Raw genomic sequence first — 20,249 nt, 5'->3', positions numbered from 1 at the left:
CCACAGTCCTTCTTTGAAGTAGGGATATAGGTGGAACATCACTGGGCCTCCATAGGGAAAAACCAGTGAGGGCTACTGATGTTATCAATATTATCTAGCTCTGAAGGCCTGAAGGGAACTGTAGAGTATAAGAAGAATAAAGAAGACGGGCTATATCCAACCCAGGACACATCCAGATCCTTCAGAAAAGTTATTTTGAAAATATAAATATTATAGTTAACAGCAAGATTTTATGGTTAATTTTTTCTACAATTTTTAAAAGCAGAAAACAAGTAGAATAGTTGAAGATCATGGAAATAATGTCATTGAATGAGGACTTAAGAAACTGGAAAGCAATCAGAAAGAAAGAAAAGCACAAACTCAGGGAAAAAAATTGATAATCATTAGTTTGAAAATGTATTCTCTACCCAAAATCTTACTGAATATTCAAGACCCACATTCATAGTATTTAACACAATTTCTCCCACACTGCTAATATTCAGTTGTGTTCTTTAAAGGGAAGAAGGGCATCTAGGGCCAATGAGGGAAAGTTACAAGGAAATAAACTGTCAAAGAATTAAAGCTATTCAAAGGGAAATGAGCTTCTGGTGGAAGTTTCTTTCCCAATGAAAGAATCTGAGAGAGCCTTTATTCCACTTGAAGCAAAGACTTGAAAGTCATTCCAATACATTGCACAGAATATTCCTGCACTAAGTGGGAATAAGAGGTTATCTGGGGTAAACTTAAATATTCTTACAAGTATAAGACTATGAATAAAATGTTCAATTATTTTGAGATGGCTCTATTTAATCAGTTTCAATGTAAATAAAATATGTAAATGCTTAAAAATAAACTGACAATATATTTTGCATTTTTGCAATATAGATTTTACAATAAAGTCTGAGTTTCTTAAATTTTTCACATTTTTAATTTAGCTGCTGGCTTTTGCAAAGAATTTGAATGTAGAATTCAGCTTGGAGGCAGAAAGAATGATTCATGGCTATTATCTAGCAAGTCGTAGAATCAGAACTGATTCTATATGTGGATCAAAACTGTCAGCATCTGCATTAAAATATTTGTAGGTATTCAATATAAAATTTTAAAGCCCGTATTGACTTTTAAATGCTGTGTTTAATTAACTTATTTATGTTTTACTTGTTTTCTTTGATTGCTGGTTGGTCAATTTATAATTTACTTTGTTCCAAAAGAATTTAAAGTGACCCAATTCCTTTTGTTATATACAATATTATATCATTTGAACCTCCAATGATTTGTTTTGACTAAATTAATCTTTATTGGACCCTCTGTATAAGATGTGTCTGGGAGAAGTATACTGATTTCAAATGAAAATGTTTTTTTTTTAATGTGGCCGTTCACATTTGTAGGGAGGTAGAAATTTTCCTTCACCTTTCTTGGTTTTTCAGGCTGGTCTAATAATTAAATCAACATAAAACAGATTAACAAGAGAAAATCAACCAAGTTTAATTACATAGTATATATGGGAACCCAACACACATGAGATATTCAGGGATGGAAAGTTAAATGAGTATATGTGACATTCTGAGCTAAGGATGAGATAAGGTTCCTTGGGCTTCAGAGGGGAAGAAGGTCATTCACAGGACAATAAGATCAGATGAGCAGTAATTAGATATTTTCCCTGTCCTATAGACAGGTTGTAAAAGTTATCTCTGGTACTAACTCATTTTGGGCGAGGCCCCAAATTTGAATTCTTTAGTCACTATTAAGAATTTTTGTGGCCCTGGCTGGTGTGGCTCAGTGGGCTGAGCCCCAGCCTGTGAATCAAAGGGTTGCCAGTTCAATTCCCAGTCAAGGCACATGCCTGGGTTGCAGGCCAGGTCCCCAGTTGTGGGTACATGAGTAGCAACCACACATTGTTCCTTGCCCTATTTTTCTCCCTCCCTTCCCCTCTGCCTAAAAATAAATAAGTAAAATCTTAAAAAAAAGTTTTTGTGTATCCTTCCAGAAATTATCCATTTAAATTCTAGCATGTACAAATATGTAGTTTAAATATATTATATATCATATATACATCAAATATATGATGTATTGTTATATATCACATACCTTAATGTTATGTATTTTAGATGAAATGTTATTTAAACATTATATATACATATCTACTACAATATAGAAATATATATTCCTATATATTATATATAAATATATAAATATGGATATTCTGTTTTTGCCCAAGTGGAATCTTGCATGGTATATGGGAGGCTTGTTCAGAAGGTATCCAGCCATGTAATATGAAAAATAGAGACATTTATCAAAGGAGATACAAGATACAAAAAATATTGTATATAGGACAATGATATCTTGGTCCCCTTCAAAGTAGGCATTCTGGGACCTCACACAATTCTCCTAATCACCATCAGTTGCCCTGAAGTATTTTCTTAAACCTTATAAACATTCTGAAATTGCTTCCCTTTCAAAGGTGATTTTAGTTTTGGGAAAAGGCAGAAGTCACAGGGTGCCAAATCTGGGCTGTAGCAGGACTAAGTTACCTGGGTGATTTGATTTGATGTTTTGCCAAAAAAACTGCGTGGGAAGTGATGCATGAGCAGGCATGTTGTTGTGATGAAGTTGCCAGTCACCAGTTGCCTGTAGCTGTGGCCTTCTGAATCATCTAAATAGTTTCCACAGAGGAATGTTCAAACTTAACATGAAATTTGATACAGATTTGTTGCTCTACTACTCAGTCATTTTGAATATGACAGCCACACAGTACACATGGTCACTCAATGGTGTTCCCCCACTGACTAGTGCAGTGAAGTCATTGTTCATGCATGAACATTCCAGTCCACTCTCCTTGGCTGCCAGGTTACACCGATGTCGCACAAACTATTCTCATTATATTGACAACAGCTGGACTTTTTTCAGACAGACCACATATATATTATACTCTCACACTATCAGCACAACAAGAATTACCTCATTCTGTTTTAATAGCTGTATTAGTTGTACTGTGTTGTGATGTGGCTGTACCATGATTTAAATAATCCCCTATTGATAGACCATTACTTCATTTGATATACATTAATATATAATCTAAAAAAATTGTAAAGTAGGACTATGAGTAAAGCAATCCATTAAATATATAAATACCTTGTTATAACTGAAATAGAAAATAAGACAAATGAGGGACCAGCTGGAAATATCAACTGTGGGCCTATATGAGATAAATATGTTTTAGCTAATTTTTCCCAATGGTGTATTTATCTTTATAGAGATGAAAAAAATACTGAAGATAAGACAAGGTAGAAATCAATGGTGATGCTTTAAAATGGTAAACAAAATTATACAATACTTTTCATTTTCTGAAGTAATTTAAAATACTCAAATCAATACTCAATACTCAAAGCTTCAAAGCTTTAAAGCTTTAAAAATCCTATTTTTCATATTTTTTCTCTGTTGTAAAAAATAATTTTTTAAGTAATCTGTTTGCATTTGATTATATTGATCCAAAAATAAAGCAGTCAATTTTAATATAATTGTACCTTTTTCCCATTGTAGAAATAAACCCTAGAAGAGGAGATGGGGATTATGAAATAGCAAAGTCAATGAACCACTAGTCAAAGGAATCATAAATCTTGAATTTTTCTCCTACTTAGATAGACAGGTACCTAATACATCATGCTTGCTTTTCCAAAATAGAGCTGAACAATACTACTGTCTTCTTTTTTTCCTGAAAGGCTGTATACCTATTCTGTCCTGGCCATTTAAAAATTTTTTTTAGTGTTTGTGTCTTAGTCTTTATTGCATTTTTTTCCCATTATCATTTAGCCCCCCTTATACTCCCTCCCTCAGCAATCATCACACTGTGGTCCATATCCATGAGTCCTTTTTCCTTTTTGTTCCATTCCTCCACCCTCTAACCTCCCCCCTCTACTACAAGGAACTTGAGTAAAACATCAGAAACATGATAATCTGTAAATCTGTAAATAAGCAACTCTGGAGAGATCTTCACAAGTTTGAATGATGATCTTAGTCTAACAGGAAAATTAATAGGATAAATGTAATATCCTCAATTAGATCTCAACCTCCTAGTACAAGTATAAATGGATGGGAAAGGGTGATACGGCTTAATATGAAAAAGATGAGATTTCATTCTTTTGATGGTCAATATGAGTCAACAATATACATGGCTGGTAACAACACTGTGATTTGGGGTTGCATTAATAGAATATAGTATCATGAGTAAGAAAATGTTATTTCTATTCTATTCTGCTGGTCACAACTGTAATAATACTATACTGAAAAGAAATATTAACACTGAATCACAACTGTAATAATACTTATACTGAAAAGGAATATTAACATCTGCCCACTAGCCAGAATGGTGAGGGGCCTGAACATGATGTCTTATGACATCTTAAAAGGACTAGAATATTTATCTTGAGAAAAGAAAACATGGGGCAACTAGAAAAGTTGTGTATTTGAAGAGCTGTCACATGTAAGTATTAACGCTTGTTCTGTAATCCCAGAAGACAAAACCAGCCACCACTAGGTGGAAATTGCCGTGAAACCAATTTCAGCTTACATTTATATAATCTTTGTAGGTGAGTCCCAAGATGGCCTTATTTGAAATCACAAAATCACTATGAATGATTTTATAGCTGAATTTCAAAATAATGTCAGAAATTAATTTATACAATGTCACAGTGAATTCTGGAGACTTAGCCCAGTTTTTCTGATTCCTAAGTCCAGCAATCATTCAAGTACATTACAAATGCCTAATGAGAGATTAAGGGAGGTTTCTTCAAGTAATCATATATAGTTTATAAATAAAGGAAAGTAATAGCATAATCAATAAAATATATTTTGAAAATAAAGGCATGTATTGCTTCATGATTCCTAGTGAATCCTAGGAGAAGTTCAAGAGACTAGACATTAAGTGTTATAGAAGCAATTCAATTATCTGATGGGAGTTTGAACTTTAACCTCAAAGATGTCTTCCAACACTGAAATTTCAAGAGTCTATGTGGACTTCAAATAGACGAAGAACTGGAAGTAAATACCAATGATGTGTCTATAAGAGATATTTAGTTAGCTTAATTTTCCAACTCTGTATTTATCTGAACAGAATTTGGAGAGATGGTATATAAAATAATAAAGATAATCAAGGGTGGAAACCAACTCTTTGATAAGTCAAAATACTTGCTTATTCGGGAAGAGTCTGTTCAACTTGGTAAGAAAAATGCTTTGAAAATAAACTAAATATTTTTTCAAAAGAAAGAATATGTTGATCCTTAGGGTGTTGCTTATGGTCACATATGTCTTGGTTTGTTCCTGCCAAAATATATAATTTTTATATTGTCAACATATTTTGATTGATATCAATTTTCTTTTTTAGAGTTTCCCTATCTGAAGCCCATGCTCGACTAAACTTAAGAAATAAAGTGCTTAAAGAAGATGTACTAATTGCAGCCTTATTGTTTGAAACATCTCTCACATTGAAATATGGTAATATTTAAAATTAAGGAACACAAATAATTGTCACTTAAACATTTTTACTGTTAAACTGTTATATATATATAGTATATTTTAAATATTATTTTAAGGAATAATAAATTCCTATCAGGTAAGGCCTGTTTAATTTAAACATTTATTGATTGCTTATAGGCAGTATCACTTTCTGATATTAAGTACCATATTGTGCATGATTGTTTCTATACTTGAACATTGCATTGTTTAAATAACTCTAGGAAAAATGTACTACACATCAAGTGATTTTAAATTTATCTTCCTTTTAAAATAACGTGTAACCTCTAATAGTCATGCAGTCAGTCCCCAACAGTGGAATTAGGCACACAGCCAAAGAAAATGTGATCATCTTGTACCACCAACCTTCTCTGAATGGCTAGTTATAATATTAACTACAGCGTTTAATTATTTTAAATGGATGGAGCTTATTATGGTTTTGCTTAAAAAAACCTAAAAGGACTGTAAGAGTAAAGAAAATTCATTTTTTTGATTAGATGAGACATTAATTTTGATGAGATAAACCTTGCTTGAAACCAAATTTTAATCCCAATCCTGGGATTTAAAGGGATGTTTTAACACTGACTTTTGTGTGTTTAGTGTTTAAATTTGCTTTACATTGAATTTATAATAACTTTTTGCAAATATCCTTTAGAACATTAGAACTTTGTTCTATAATTATCTAAATCAAGTATTCCTAACCTAGGATCAATGGATAGAGAGTCCTAGGGGTTTGTGACTCTCTAAATTATATGTAAATTTGTATATGCATTTGCTTTATTCCTTTTTTCTTAGGGAGGTAAATCATGACCCCTAAAAAAGGTAAATTATCATACTGAATTAATTTTATTTACCAAAAGAGAAAAACCTGGTTCTCAGCCATATTAAACAAGAGGAAGAATATGTATTTTTATTTTTTAAATATTTTATTTATTTATTTTTAGAGCAAGGGGAAGGGAGAGAAGGAAACATCAATGTGTAGTTGCCTCTTGAGCACCCCCTACCAGGGACCTGGCCTGCATCTTAGGCATGTACCCTGGCTGGGAATGGAACCTGTGACCCTCTGGTTTGCAGGCCTGTGCTCAATTCACTGTGCCACACCAGCCAGGGCTATATTTTTATTTTTAATTTGCTTCTTTTTTTCATTCTTCTCTTAATATACATGTAAAACATAATTTAAAATCTAAGCCATTATTTTATATGCCATAAAGAAAAAATGCTGTCAATTTTACTAAGACATGCCATCAAAGATATCTAATACACAACTAGATTTCAGTAAGAAGACAAAAATGTGTCTCTGAATTTAAAGTCTATAGTGTTATAAGTAATCCTATAGTAGTATATGGTTATTTTCACTTGGAAACTACCTTGTCAAGACTTTTTAAAAGCATCTAAGAAAACCTTTGTTGAGAGAAATAAAACTAGGTAAAGATTTTTTTCCCCTTTAATTACTTTTTGTTTTTATAATAAATGAGTTAGGTATATTGACTTTTAAATCTTAAACAAAACAATATTAAGAGCTCCTTAAATGTTACTTTAAACATAGCAGGAAAATCATCCATGTTAAGATATTTTTATTTTCTTGGATGCAAAAATCAATAGATTGTGCTCAAGAACCAGACTTAGGAGTTGGGGCAGCAGGGCGATGTAGGAGTTAGGAAAACCATCAGGTTTCTACTTTGAGAAACTAAGTGGATCATGTAGTCATTTACCAAGACTGAGAAGAAATTGAACAAGATTGGGGAAAAAAAACAAATTATGTTTAAGACACTGTACAAAAGTATTACTAGATACAAGAATATAGAGTTTAGAAGAGAGTTCTAACCTAGAAATATAATTTAGAAATCATCAGCAGAGATGGTAGTCAAAGCTGTGGAACTACCCAGAGAAACCAGAGAATTCCTTGACTAGCCTTGAAGATCCCAATATTTAGCTATGGGCTTGAGAAGATGGAACAAACAAAAGAGACTGAGAAACAGCAGGTATATGTAGAAAGAAAATCAAGTGTGGTATTATAGAAACCAAGAAAAAAAGTGTTTCAAGAAGGAAGCAGGGTGGTCAACTGTATCATGTGCTAAGAGATTAAGTATGATTAGATTTGACAGTCTGGAGGTCTTAGGTGACCATGATTGAGAGCTAATTCAATGGCGTGGGGATATGAGTGGGGAAGTGAAGATATGAAGACAGCACACATAGACAACTTTGACGTTTGACTATGAAGATGAGGAAAGAAATGGTATTTTTTGGAGAAGGATGTGTGGTCCAGGATGGGTTTTTTTTAAGATGATAGACATTATGATGTCCAGTAGAGAATAAACTAATACTACTATTGATACTAATGAAAGAGGGGAAGATCAGAGGAGTGGTGTCCTTAAAAAGGTAAGAGGGGCTGGGATCCAAAGCACACATGAAGTATTGGCCTGTGATAGAAGAGTTGTTTAATTTTATAGGGAAGACATGGGTACAGAATCAGGTATGTCTGTAGATTCTGTGATATACTCTATACAAGTTCAAGAGCTATAAACAAAAGCTAAGAGAAGAATGAACTAGAATAGTCATTGTGGGAGACAGAAGAGCAGGTGTGCTTGAGAAACTCAGCAGGGTTGTCAGGCAGTACATTTGATGTGTCTGTGATTCATTTAAATTGAACCCAGAAATGCTGATTACATGATTTTCTATCTAGCAGCGTAAGTGCAGGCAAAAAATGGTTTGGTCATGCAGAGTTGAGGTTTTTATAGGTCAGTGCGGCAGAGTATTGCAGAGGGGTAAGGGAATAGGGATAATGGCAAGGGAGGGACTCAAAATTGGTTAAGAGTGAAGTGACTTGAAGGAAGCAGATTAAGGTGTATACAAGCTTCTGAGATAGAAGCTTAGGAGGTAGTGTAGGGGAGCAGGACATTTGAACTCATGACTTTAAAGTATCTGGTCATATCAGTTTCCTGTGACCCTAAGAATGTGGAGATAGAGGAAAAATGGTTAGAACATAGGGAGTTTATAAGTTAAATGGGTCATTCACATGGAAATCACAGAATGGCAAGAATTGGGAAAGAGGAAAATTGTGAGCTAAGGGCTATTGACTTGAGTGTGGAAGATGAAGGGTTGATAAAGCCCAGGTGGCACTGGACATTAAAGAAAGATTTTTATCAAGAGGAAACCAGGGGCAAGAAAGGTCTTGAGGTGGCAAAGGGGTAGCAAGTTAGGCAATACCTCTGTCTTATGATACTAAGATATGCAGGATGTTTGGGAATAAGCAGCTTCACTGTTAGAGAGCCACCAAGGAAAGAGTGTTCTCTGAGACAGCAGGTTTCAGGTAAGGTAAAGCAGTGAAGGGAGCAGTCTCTAAAGCCTGAGGCTGTATTTGCTGGTGACAGACAGCTCCAGGAAGGCAGGCACTGTTGGCTTGGCTAACAGTGTACCCCTGGCCAGGCACACTTACTCATTCAATGAATCAGTCAATGAAACAGATTTTAAGAGCTTAACTCCTTTTAATTGTGATAAAATATATATTACAAAGGGTTACCCTCAAAAAACAGAATTTATAAACAATTGTGCATTTTTACATGTTTAAACTTCAGTCACCTGCAAAGTACTTTGTTTGATGCAATACACCTACTGACATTTTTTCCACTGCTCAAAATGGTTTTTAAACTCATTGATTTTGGTGCCTGTTAGTGCTTCTGCTGTTTTTTGTTTCATCTCTTCCACATCACCAAAATGTTTCCCTTTGAGGACTTTTTTCATCTGGGGAAACAAAAAAAGTCACTTCGGGTGAGAAGGGGTTAATTTAGGGAAGGTAGAATACAAGAATCATGCCATTTCTGGTCAAAAACTGAACACTCCTGTGCAGTGTGGGCAGATGTACTCATAAATCACCTATCACGACATGGGGCAAATGCACTGAGTCTTCAAAAAAACATTAACTGAAGACCAGCGCAGCTTCTTGCAACACCAGCTGGTACAATGATACAGAGATGGGCTCCTGGAACACTTTCCTAGTGGAGGAAGCCTGCCCTCTAGAAGAGAATTGTTTTTTTTGGGGGGAGTCCCCCCTTATATACAAAATTTACCATCTTAACCATTTTTAAATGTACAGTTCAGTGATGTTAACTATACTCACATTGTTGCCACCGACCATTTCCACAACCTTTTCAGTTTCCCAAACTGAAATCTCATACCTGTTAAACAGTAACTCCCCATTCTCCCCTTCTTCCAGCCCGTATCTCTATGAATTTGGCTTCTCTAGGTACCTACTATAAATGGAATTACATATTTGCCTATTTTGCTTGGCTTATTTCACTTACTATGTCTTCAAGATTCATCCATGTTATAGCATGCATTAGAATTTCCTTCCTGCTTGACTCTAGTATCCATATATATGTATATATGTGACATTTTGTTTATCTACCAATGAACGCTACAGTTGTTTTCCACTTTTGGCTACTGCAAACTGAAGTATATCTTTTTCAGACTGTGCTTTCAATTCTTTTGCGTGTATACCCAGAAGGAAATTGCTGTTATCATATGGCAATTGTGTTTAATTTTTTTTGATAAACCACCATACTGTTTTTCATAAGGGTTGTACCATTTTATATTCCCAACGGTGAACAAGGGTTCTAATTTCTTTAGTTTTTGACAGTCATTCTTATGGGTGAGGCAGTTTTATCATTGTGGCTTTACATTTTTCTTAGTGATGTCAAGCATCTTTTGGTGTCTTTGTTGGCCATTTGTGTATTTTCTTGGGAAAAATGTCAAGTGAAAAGTGTTGCTTTTTTACTACTGATTATACCTTTTGATGCACACAAATTTTTTCTTTTGATGTCATCTACTTTCTTGCTTTTCTTTTGTTGCCTGTGCTTTTGGTGTTATGCCCCAGAAATTACTGTTGAGTCAAATGTCATGAAGCATTTCCCCAATGTTTTTTTCCTAAGGGTTTTAATTCTAGTTCTTACATTTAGATCTTGGATCTATTGAGTTAATTTTTGTATACAATGTAAGGGAAGGGGGACCAACTTCATTCTTTTGCATGTGGGTATCATTTTCCCTGCATCACATGTTGGAATGCCTGTCTTTTCCCTAATGGTCTTGGAACCCTTGCTAAAAATCATTTAACTATGTATTTGAAGTTGCTTCCAGGCTTATTCTATTGCATAGGTTTGTATGTCTGTCTTTATGTCAATGGTTTTTAATTGTGAAATGTACAATGTCTTTATCCCCAATCAACTTAACCTCCATTAAATAAATATTAGTGTTCCCCTACCTTCCAACACCCATCTACTCTTTCCATCTCCTTACATCACTAGTCAGCTTCAAAACTGTAATGACTATTTCAGTATAAAGCAGATTTCTAGTTTCCAAACTGTAAAATGTCAACTTGTCTTTTACTGGCCCTGGTACCAGTGTATGTATTTACTGAAACTGTTTATTGTGTCTCGAATATAAGAGGTCAGATTTAAATCATGATTATTGAAACTATTAAGTAGGTCTAATTTCTTATTTAGCATTATAAGTATTTTTTACATTTTTTTTCCTTCTTCACTTAGGGGCCACTGTATTTTGTGTTGCTCCAAATGCAGTATTTCCATTTGAACTATATAATGAAGAATATTTAGAACAAAGGGACATCTATCTGGCTCAGTGCCAAGAACAGCTCCTACAGTTTATTGCTACATATGGACCTGGGACGGCTTTTTTCTCTAGTGATGAATAGACAATCTGAGAAAAAATTTCATTTCTACTTCAGCCATGGAAAAAGTATGATTTTGAAGTAATGCTTCAGCTAATGCTGTGTATAGAAGTACATTAGAAGGCCTCCTTAAAAATATAGTTTCTTTAAATTAATTGCTAATAAACACTAATTCAAATCTCAAAGCTAATAGCAAATTTAAAACTTAGGAGAATTCTATGAAAAACAAAAAACAAACAAACAAAAAACCATGGCTAATCCAGTATACCAGTGGGTGACAGATTGAAAAGAAAGTCATTCACTTTATCACTATTTTAACATTGCAAGTTAAGCAATGTAAAAAAAAAAAAAAAAGTAACTTTTATGTAGTTCTCTCCATTTGTCACAAGATGGCAATAACTTTAAATGAGAGTCATACAAATTTTTTAAATTGGCTCTTTTAATCTCACTGGAGGGAGGATACGTGCTCTGAAAAGGTAGGGACACGGTTAGAAAATCTACTTGTAAAATCCCCATATCCTTTCATTTTTCAACTTTAATTTTACTCACTAAATGAAAAAGTCATCACAAATTTGCCATCTTATTAACCAAGAAACTACCATACATTAATTCTTTAGGAACTTAACCGTAAGATGGACAGTTTTCACTCAAGAGGACTTTGAAAAATCATTCACTATTTCCTAGTCATTTGACAATATTCAATATCCACAGGTGCCAGTTTTCAGAAAGTAGTTGTTTTAAAAAGTACACAAACTCTATATTTAAGACCTTATTTTGTGGCAGTAACACTGGTGGGAAAATGGTTTTCAAATGTTACCTCTGATGCAGTGATTAAGATGTTGCAGAACACATTTTTTGCCTTTCTATATTGAAGTTATATCCCCAATTAAAAACAAATTATTATGGGGCTCAGCAGGGGAAAAACGAGATTTAGTTAAATCTTTATCCAGGTAGAATTCAGTTCAGTTTTAGAACTTTTGTAAATTTTCAAGTCCTGGACAGGCTGGACTATCCAGTCATTATTTTACTTACTATAGTAATTACTTGTACTAGGACTGGGTTATTTTTTGTTCTCAAAGGCAAGAGCAAATTAACAAAATTTGTAGGTCACAGATGAAACCTGCAGTTGTCCCTCCTTCCCCATGGGTCATATTCCAAGACTCCCAAGTGGATACCTGAAAGCATGAATAGTAGTAGCGTACTTTTTTCCTATACATATATACCTTTGATAAAGCTTCATTTATAAATTAGGCACATTAAGACATTTAATAAAGTTATAATGTAATAAGTTATAAGGGTTTCTGAACAAGTACTCATGCCATAAAGCCAGCTACTAAGTAACAGGCAGGCAATGTACAATGTGGATATAATGGATAAATGAATGATTCACGTAACTGTGAACCATGTGCAATTTAAAACTTAGGAATTATTTCTGGATTTTTTCCATTTATTTTTGGACTGTGGGTAACTGAAACGATGGATAAGTGAGGACTACTGTTCTGCATTTCAGGTATAGCAGGTTCTGAAGGGAGGCCCGAATAGTTATCTAGTATGCAGTAATTAGGGCCTATCCAGAAATGCCCTAAGGCAAGAAAGGGTATAGGAACTAGATGGAAGTCCCAGAAATACCTCCCCAGCTGCCAAACACCTCAAGGAAAATCACTATCCACAACATACTATCCCTAAATTTAAAAATGAGTCTGACTAGTGAATGTGATAATGGAGTTTGTTTAAAGACTTACTGTTTTAAAGAAAACAGATTTTATTACCCAGCAATTAGAAGTATTCAAACATGTATTTTCTATATAATTTATTATAAGGTGACCAATGGTAAATAAAATATTTATTCTCATCATTTGCTTCAATTAATGTCTTTTTGGCCAATGCTTTGTATTTCCCTCCAAAATGTTGCATGCTACACCTTGGGGGAAACCAGAAACTAACAGTGAAAATCATTCTGTACTCAAACACAAAGGCAACTAACAGGAAGTGGCCCCAGCCCTTTTGAATTATCAACAGATGCTTGATAAATCATAATTACTTACCTGAGGCAATGAAGAATTCTTATATACCAGAGCTAAGAACTTGAACATTCATTCGTCTGTGGCTACCTATATGCTGAAAGAACATTTCACTGATTTTAGTAAGGAAAAAAATTGTATTATAGTTGAATTCACATGATTTCAATATAGATTACTGGCACCTCAGTCTTAAAATTATTTCTTCAAAGAAACTCTCAGCCGGGTAAACGGCAAAAAGTAATTTTAAGTCATCATTGTGCCAGTTATTAAACCTATGTCAAAAATGTATTCTTCAGGAACAACACCATAAATATATTTATGAAAACAACTTAACACTAACCTTTGGTACCTTGTTACATGCAGCTGTATATCCTGTGGGTTTAGTCATCCTCTGTGGTAAGTTTTTGGAAAACATTCATTATGACAACCACCACTCATCTTCAGCCCATAGGCTCTGTTGCATCTGGAAATTAATATTTCATCGTAAATATTTATTTGTATTTGCATGTTTGCAATCTTTAATGCAAGAATGGTTGAGTTTTTTCCTTATCAGAAACCATAAATATAAACCATACTTGTGATCTTCCTGGCTGACCAATTTTTAAAAACCAACATTGAGACCATGTAGTAGATTAATTCTCTATTTGATGTTTAATATATCTTTAGGAACACAAGAACATACTTGCTTAATTCTATCTTTTTGGTAGCCCAAACTGATAAATCTAAAATTTAATTTCTATTGTACAATGATTTTGAGACTGTTAGTCCTTTTGACTAATTGGGCCCTAATAATTCCATACATGATCTTTCCATGCTGAAGTGGGTTAATTAGCATGGGTAGAAAAAAAATGGTGGATATATTTATGTGCTTTATTGTGGCAATGTCGATTTTAAGATAGGATGGTCCTAATGAGTATCCAACCATTGCTTTCTGTCTCAGAGCTTGACAAGGATGAGACATAAGCCAGGTTAAAGGTTAGATATATAAAATCAGGTGTACAAACCTCCAACTGAAAGTTTACAATGGCAAATCTAAATATTTCACTTAATCAGTATTAGGAACACATATCAGTTATGAAAAATTAAAACTTGGAAATTTTCAGTTCAATACGATTTCATGGGAACTGACAACTGCATGCAGTTCCATTTGCATAAAGTCTAAAACGAAAAAATGTTTAGAGTTACAGATCTATTTAAAAAGTACTACCCATCCAACCCCCCTCAAAACACCAAGAAATTGGACACAAAATACAGAGGACTGAAGGCAAGGGGAATGGGAAAGAAAGCAAATAGATTACTATTCGTCAAATTCCAGTTCTTAAATGGCCCGGTGGGCTGTCTGTCGTCTATTTACTATGCTGCAGAATTTAAGCGCATTCTCAGTATTTTCGTCAAACATTTAGCTCGTAAACTTTTTTTTTGATTCCAATGCTTAGCCATGAAAATAGGGTTCAAGCCACTGTCTCAATAAGGATGACTGTAACACTAATATTATAAACTACTTTAAGCCATTTCATTTGCCCTGTTAAGAGTGCTCAGGATAATGCAACCCAGGGAGGAAAAAAAATGAACCACATGAAATATTCACAACTTGTTTTTGAATAGGCAACGTAATCTTCCGATCTCCCAGCTGTTGCCCAGTTTCTTCAATCCAGCCGTGGCTGGTGTGGCTCAGTGGACTGAGAGCCGGCCTATAAACCGAAAAGTCACTGCCTCGAATCTCAGTCAAGGCTCGTGTCTGGGTTGGGGGGGGGGATCAGGGCCCCAGCTGGGGACGCGTGAGAGGCAACCCATCCTCTAAACGTTTCTCTCCGTGTCTCCCTCTCTTCCTTAAAAACAAAAGACCCAGAACAAACCCCGACAAGCAGTTCCGCTGTCAAGAGACCATAAGGGACTTGACATTGTCTAGGCCGCCCACAAAGCTTTACCAAGGATACCAACAAAAAGACTCCGGAGAAGGCCGGGTGGAACATAAAGACCCGAATCTCACATTCCCGCCGCTTCGGATCCAACTGGATCGCAAAGGCTGGTCCTTAAATCGCTCAGCTGAGATCAGTAGAAGCCAACGTTGACTAAGAAAAGGGTCAGTTAAGACTTGCAGGTGGTTACTCACAAAATGCGACTGAACAGATGGCGAGCAGGAAAGCTCGTGGCCGCGTCAACTGGGCGTGACAGCAGCGGAGGAACAAGGGCAAGGGACAGACACCCCAGGCGCGGGACCTAAACGGTGGAGGGCGCCGAGGCGCACACAGGCTTCCGTGTAGACTCTTGTTCCCGGCAAAAAGAGATGAGGAACTGAGTTCGCGGAGACTACTACCTGAAAAAGTGTGGCGACCGGCCCGCGGGCGTTGCCGCGGATCCCAGAAGAACCCCATTACCGATACCTCTCCGTCCACCGCCAGGCGGAAAAGAAAGTTTGCAGCGGGCGCAGCCTCTAAGGCACTGGGGTAGCCCCGCCCTTTCCGGGATTGGCCCCGCCCCGGCTGAGCGAGAGGAGTGGCTGGGGCGACAGTCCGCTGCTTTTTGGCTTTAGGTGGCGTACGCACACATCTCAAGTCATGTTGAGAGGGTTTTGGGAACTACCGTAGAAGCTTTCGAGGCTCATGAGGACCTCACCTCGAGCTTGTTCGCTGAGTATGTAAATAATTACATATAGTTTTGTATCCGAGCGAACAGACAGTGCCCTAAAACGGGGTTCCCGTTTCCCAGTACTTTATGTTTGCTTGGAACTGGTGGTTTGGGGCATCCCAATTTAGAGTATGTGTATCCACCCCTTCACACACACACACACACACACACACACACACCCGTTACCAGAAAAAAGGAAGCTTTTGTATTTTCCCTGTATTACAGCAATAGCTACTCTATTTTTATTTATAATAAAAATAGGTTTAAAAACATTCATAAAGCAGTCAACTCCTTTGTTTATGAACATGTGATTTGCTATTGATTTTCTTGCTTTGTGTTTCAGAGGTGTACTAGCTTTATTGCAGGCCACAGATGTTGCACTTTTTACAAATTGAAAGCAAGATTCTCCACCAGCAAAAAGATTGCAGCTTGCTTTATTGCCGGTAGTCTGGAACCCAATCTGCAATATCTCTGAGGTATGCCTGTATTACCCTTGTTTCTCTTACTTATTGTGTATATTGAGCACTGACTGCAAAACAATGGGCTTTAGTACTGGAGAAGACAGACTGATGATGATCTTGTTGCCAGAAAGAATACACATACAAGCATATAATTAAACCATTGCATGAGTAAAAGTCAATCATTTTTAAAAAACCATTACAAAATAAATTTGCCTTAAAGAAACATGGGTTGAAAAATTAAACCTAGCAATACAAATTGTGATTATACTCACTTTACCAAAGTATTCCCCTCCATGTAAGTTTTTGCTGAACACTACAGGGGATTGAAATTGGGGCCCAAGTGGACACTGTTTCTTCTGTCATTGAGTGTCTTGGGTGTCAGCCTGCCATCACAGACTCCTGGGTGAATATTACTTCTATAACCTAATTTTGCAACATGGGCAGCTACCTACCTCTACCAGGCCTTTGCCTACAACTGGGTGGGCAGCTGTGGGAGCCATCATTACCTAAAGGTGTAAAGGAGGGTGTGAAAGATAATTCTAATTTTTTGGCTTCTTTGACTCATAATTATTTTGAGATTCATTCATGCTGTTCTAACAATAGTTAATTCCTTTTTACTGCTGAGTAGTACATTTCTGTATATGGAGATTCCACAATTTGTATCTCCATTGAGGGACATTTAGATTGTTTCCAGTGTTTGGCTACTACAAATAAAGGTCTATAAATATTCATACATAAAGTCTGTGTATGAACATGTGCTTTTAATTCTCTTGGTAAACATCCAGAAATGGAATGGCATGGGAGGTGTGTATGTTGAACTTTGTAAGAAACTGCAAACTGTTTTCCAATGTGGTTATTCCATTTTACATTCCCATCAGCAGTTATTGAGTATTCCAGTTGTTTCACACTCTTGCCAACATTTGGTATGGTCAGTCTTTTTATTTTAGAAATCCAAATAGGTACGTGGTGGTATTTCACTGTGCTTTTAACTTGCCGTTCTCTAAAGAATAAAGAGCATCATCCTTTTGCATGCTTATTTGTTATCTGTACATTTTCTTTAGGAAATGTTTATTTAACTGTTTTGCCCACTTAAAAATTGAGTTGTTTGTTTTCTTCTCATTGAGTTTTGAAGGTTCTTTACATATGTAGGATACAAGTCCTTTATCAGATAGCATTTGCAAATATTTTCTCCCGGACTGTATCTTGCCTTCATTCTTTTAACAGTGGCATTCAAAGAGATGGGTTCTGCATTTTGATGAAATTCATTTTATCAATTCAAATGGTCATTTCTATCCAAGTTTCACTTTGAATTCCTCACTAGCTATGTCTTGGTGGACCATGACATGAATTTTGCCCAAATCGAGTAAGTCCTCTCAACATCAAAAGACTCATCCTAAATCAGGCCCCTAAAAACCTCATAAATATTCTTCCTTTGCCCTCTCCATTCCGAGTTGATACTAAAACTGTCAAGGCAGTGGTATCCCTTACTTCCGCTGTCCTTCCTTTCATTACAAGTATTTCTGATAAGCACTAAACTTGGCTTTGCTTTATCAACATATTATTTTGTTGGTCTTTTCAGTCAGCAGCCACAACAATTAAAGAAAAAGAGGGAGGGGGAGAGGAAGGAAGGAAGGAAGGAAGGAAGGAAGGAAGGAAGGAAGGAAAAATGTCTTCAGAAGCATAGGAAATAGGTAGACGTTTTTGAAGAGTGTATATCCACTGTGTGTGTATGTGTTTTAAACAACATAAATGTCCAGAAACTGGTAAAATTAATTATAATACCTCTATACAATGGGATGGAAATCCTACTCCTGCCTGGTAAATATATGTTCCCCCCTCTTCCAGACTGTTTCAGCCCATCTCGCTCTCCTCAAACCTCCTCCTTCCCTTTCCCCTCATTCTTAGTTGATAACTCACTGTATCAGTCGAGATTCCTTAAGTGACAGAAACCTCATGGTAATGTAAACAGGAAAACTTTAATATCAATAATTATTCATTATAACAAGGGGTCATCTATTAAGAGAAATAAAATTATAAAGAATGTCATACTGAAGTAGCAGATATAGGGAGCCACCACTCCCTCCAGGCTGAGGTAGAGCTATCAAGGAACAGATTTGGTGGTGGCCCCTCTAGACGTGGTGACTCACTAAATGATAAAGTAAGCTGCCCCCTGGGTTGCTATGTGAGGCGGAGCACAGTGAACTGCTGGAGCCTGTTGAGAGGAGAAAACCCCAAGCAGAAAGAGAAGCTCCTTCCTCCTGCCCATTCCCTTCAGCACCTTCTACTGACAAACCTTAACACTGTGCCCTTGGCAAAGGAGATGTTTATACTGTTTAGCTCCCTCATCACAGAGCAGGTAATGAGGAGTAGATCTGGAGAGGAAAGAGTGAACTGGTAACTGGCACATTCTGTCTCTCGAGTGAGAAAATGGCAGCTACCAGATGGGAACTCACCATCAAACCAGCACCCCTCTGGGCGTTGGCACACACTTTCTCCTTCTGTCCTCCTGTTGCTGGCCAGAGTATCTCTCTTGTCAAAGACTCTTGGTGCTGACCTTATCTCCTGCTCCAAGAGTGGTTCCTTCAGGTATCTTCTCTTTTTTGGCTCATCACTTTTAGCAATTTCAGCAGCACACAAACAGGTTCCAGTTTCTTTGTACTGTTTGTTTATTAAGTTTTGGCTGTCTAGTATCCATTCCTACTTCTTTTGATGAAAATATACATTGATGTTACTCAAATTTACAACTTACTTCCAAACTCCACACTCATAGTTTTCCTAGTTCACCATCTTCAGTGCTGAAGGTAGCCCCAGGTAATAACCATAGACCTGATTTTTGACTTTTCATTTTCTTCTTTTTTTTGTTTGTCTTTTCTGTTGAAGACTCTGTATTTCTTTTTCCTGTCTAATGGGAACTCACTTTAGACCATTTCTAGAGATTGCTTTTTCTATACAAAATTTAATGTTTACTCCTTTAGGCTTTGCTCTTATTAGTAAAGGGATTTTTGGAATTTAGAATTCCCTTTCCCTTCAAGTTTATCACCTTTAAAGGGACTTAAGAAAGTCAATGTAGAAAATCAGTGTCACCTGATAACCTTTATTAAAAATGTCAGTAACTTCCCATTATACTTAAAATATATTCATTTTAATATATAGTTGACTTTTGACAAGGGAGCCAAGACCATTCAATGGGGAAAGGACAATGTTTTCAACAAATAGTGTTGGGAATACTGGATATCCACATGCAAAAAAATAAAGTTGGGCCCCGGCTGGTGTAGCTCAGTGGATTGAGTGCGGGCCTGTGAAGCAAAGATTTGCAGTTCGATTCCCAGTCAGGGCACATACCTGGGTTGCAGGCCAGTTCCCAGTGGGGGACACATGAGAGGCAACCACACATCGATATTTCTCTCCCTCTCTCCTTTCCTTCCCCTCTCTCTGAAAATAAATAAATAAAATATTTTAAAAAAAGAATAAAGTAGGTCTCTTACTGTATATTATATACAAAAATCAACTAAGAATAGATCAAAGACCTAAAACTATAAAACTCTTAGAAGAAAACATAGGGGAATATCTTCATCACATTGGATCTGGCAAAGATTTACTGGCAATGGCACTCAGAGCACAGGCACCCAAGAAAAAAAAATAAATAAATTGGGCTTCACCAAAGTTAAAAACTTTTGAATATCAAGACACTGTCAAGAGAATGAATAGACTATCAATGGAATGGGAGAAAATATTTGAAAAGTATATATACAATAAAGGATTAATATCCAGAATAGATGAAGAACTCCTACAACCCAACAGAATAGTTCAAAACTGGACAAAGGACATAATAGACATTTCTCCAAAGAAGATCTACAAATGGCTGAAAAGCACACGAAAAAGTGTTCGATATAACTAGCTATTAAGGAAATGTAAATCAAAACTACAATCAGATGTCACTTTACACCCATTACAATAACTATGATAAAGAAT

At 36.1% G+C, this 20,249-nt stretch overlaps 1 protein-coding gene, 2 long non-coding RNA genes and 1 other non-coding gene across 4 annotated transcripts in view; 2 read left to right on the top strand and 2 right to left on the bottom strand.

The window, feature by feature from the left end:
• MCMDC2 (minichromosome maintenance domain containing 2) overlaps window positions 1-11,505 on the top strand; it is a 33,526-nt gene extending 22,021 nt beyond the window's left edge. Inside the window, exons 12-14 of the mRNA XM_053661181.1 lie at window positions 915-1,057; window positions 5,357-5,466; window positions 11,025-11,505. Coding sequence (XP_053517156.1) covers window positions 915-1,057; window positions 5,357-5,466; window positions 11,025-11,191 — 420 coding nt within the window. The 3' untranslated portion in view covers window positions 11,192-11,505. The remainder of the gene's footprint in view (window positions 1-914; window positions 1,058-5,356; window positions 5,467-11,024) is intronic.
• LOC119051960 (uncharacterized) lies at window positions 8,974-15,613 on the bottom strand. The gene is made up of 4 exons (XR_005083037.2): window positions 15,506-15,613; window positions 13,529-13,651; window positions 13,213-13,285; window positions 8,974-9,225 (listed from the first exon to the last, which is right to left on the bottom strand). It is a non-coding gene; the product is annotated as an uncharacterized LOC119051960 (long non-coding RNA).
• Window positions 13,363-13,452, bottom strand: LOC119051985 (small nucleolar RNA SNORD87). Its single transcript, XR_005083041.1, has one exon. It is a non-coding gene; the product is annotated as a small nucleolar RNA SNORD87 (small nucleolar RNA).
• A 559-nt stretch (window positions 15,614-16,172) lies between the features above and the next one.
• Window positions 16,173-20,249, top strand: part of LOC119051951 (uncharacterized) — an 86,402-nt gene continuing 82,325 nt past the window's right edge. Inside the window, exon 1 of the long non-coding RNA XR_008390782.1 lies at window positions 16,173-16,292. This is a non-coding gene — a long non-coding RNA (uncharacterized LOC119051951). The remainder of the gene's footprint in view (window positions 16,293-20,249) is intronic.

This window comes from Artibeus jamaicensis, unplaced genomic scaffold (genome assembly GCF_021234435.1).
Source record: "Artibeus jamaicensis isolate MK-2021 breed Jamaican fruit bat unplaced genomic scaffold, CSHL_Jam_final scaffold_916, whole genome shotgun sequence".
In the NCBI taxonomy this organism is placed as follows: Eukaryota; Metazoa; Chordata; class Mammalia; order Chiroptera; family Phyllostomidae; genus Artibeus; species Artibeus jamaicensis.
This window is presented reverse-complemented; position numbering and strand designations above follow the sequence as displayed.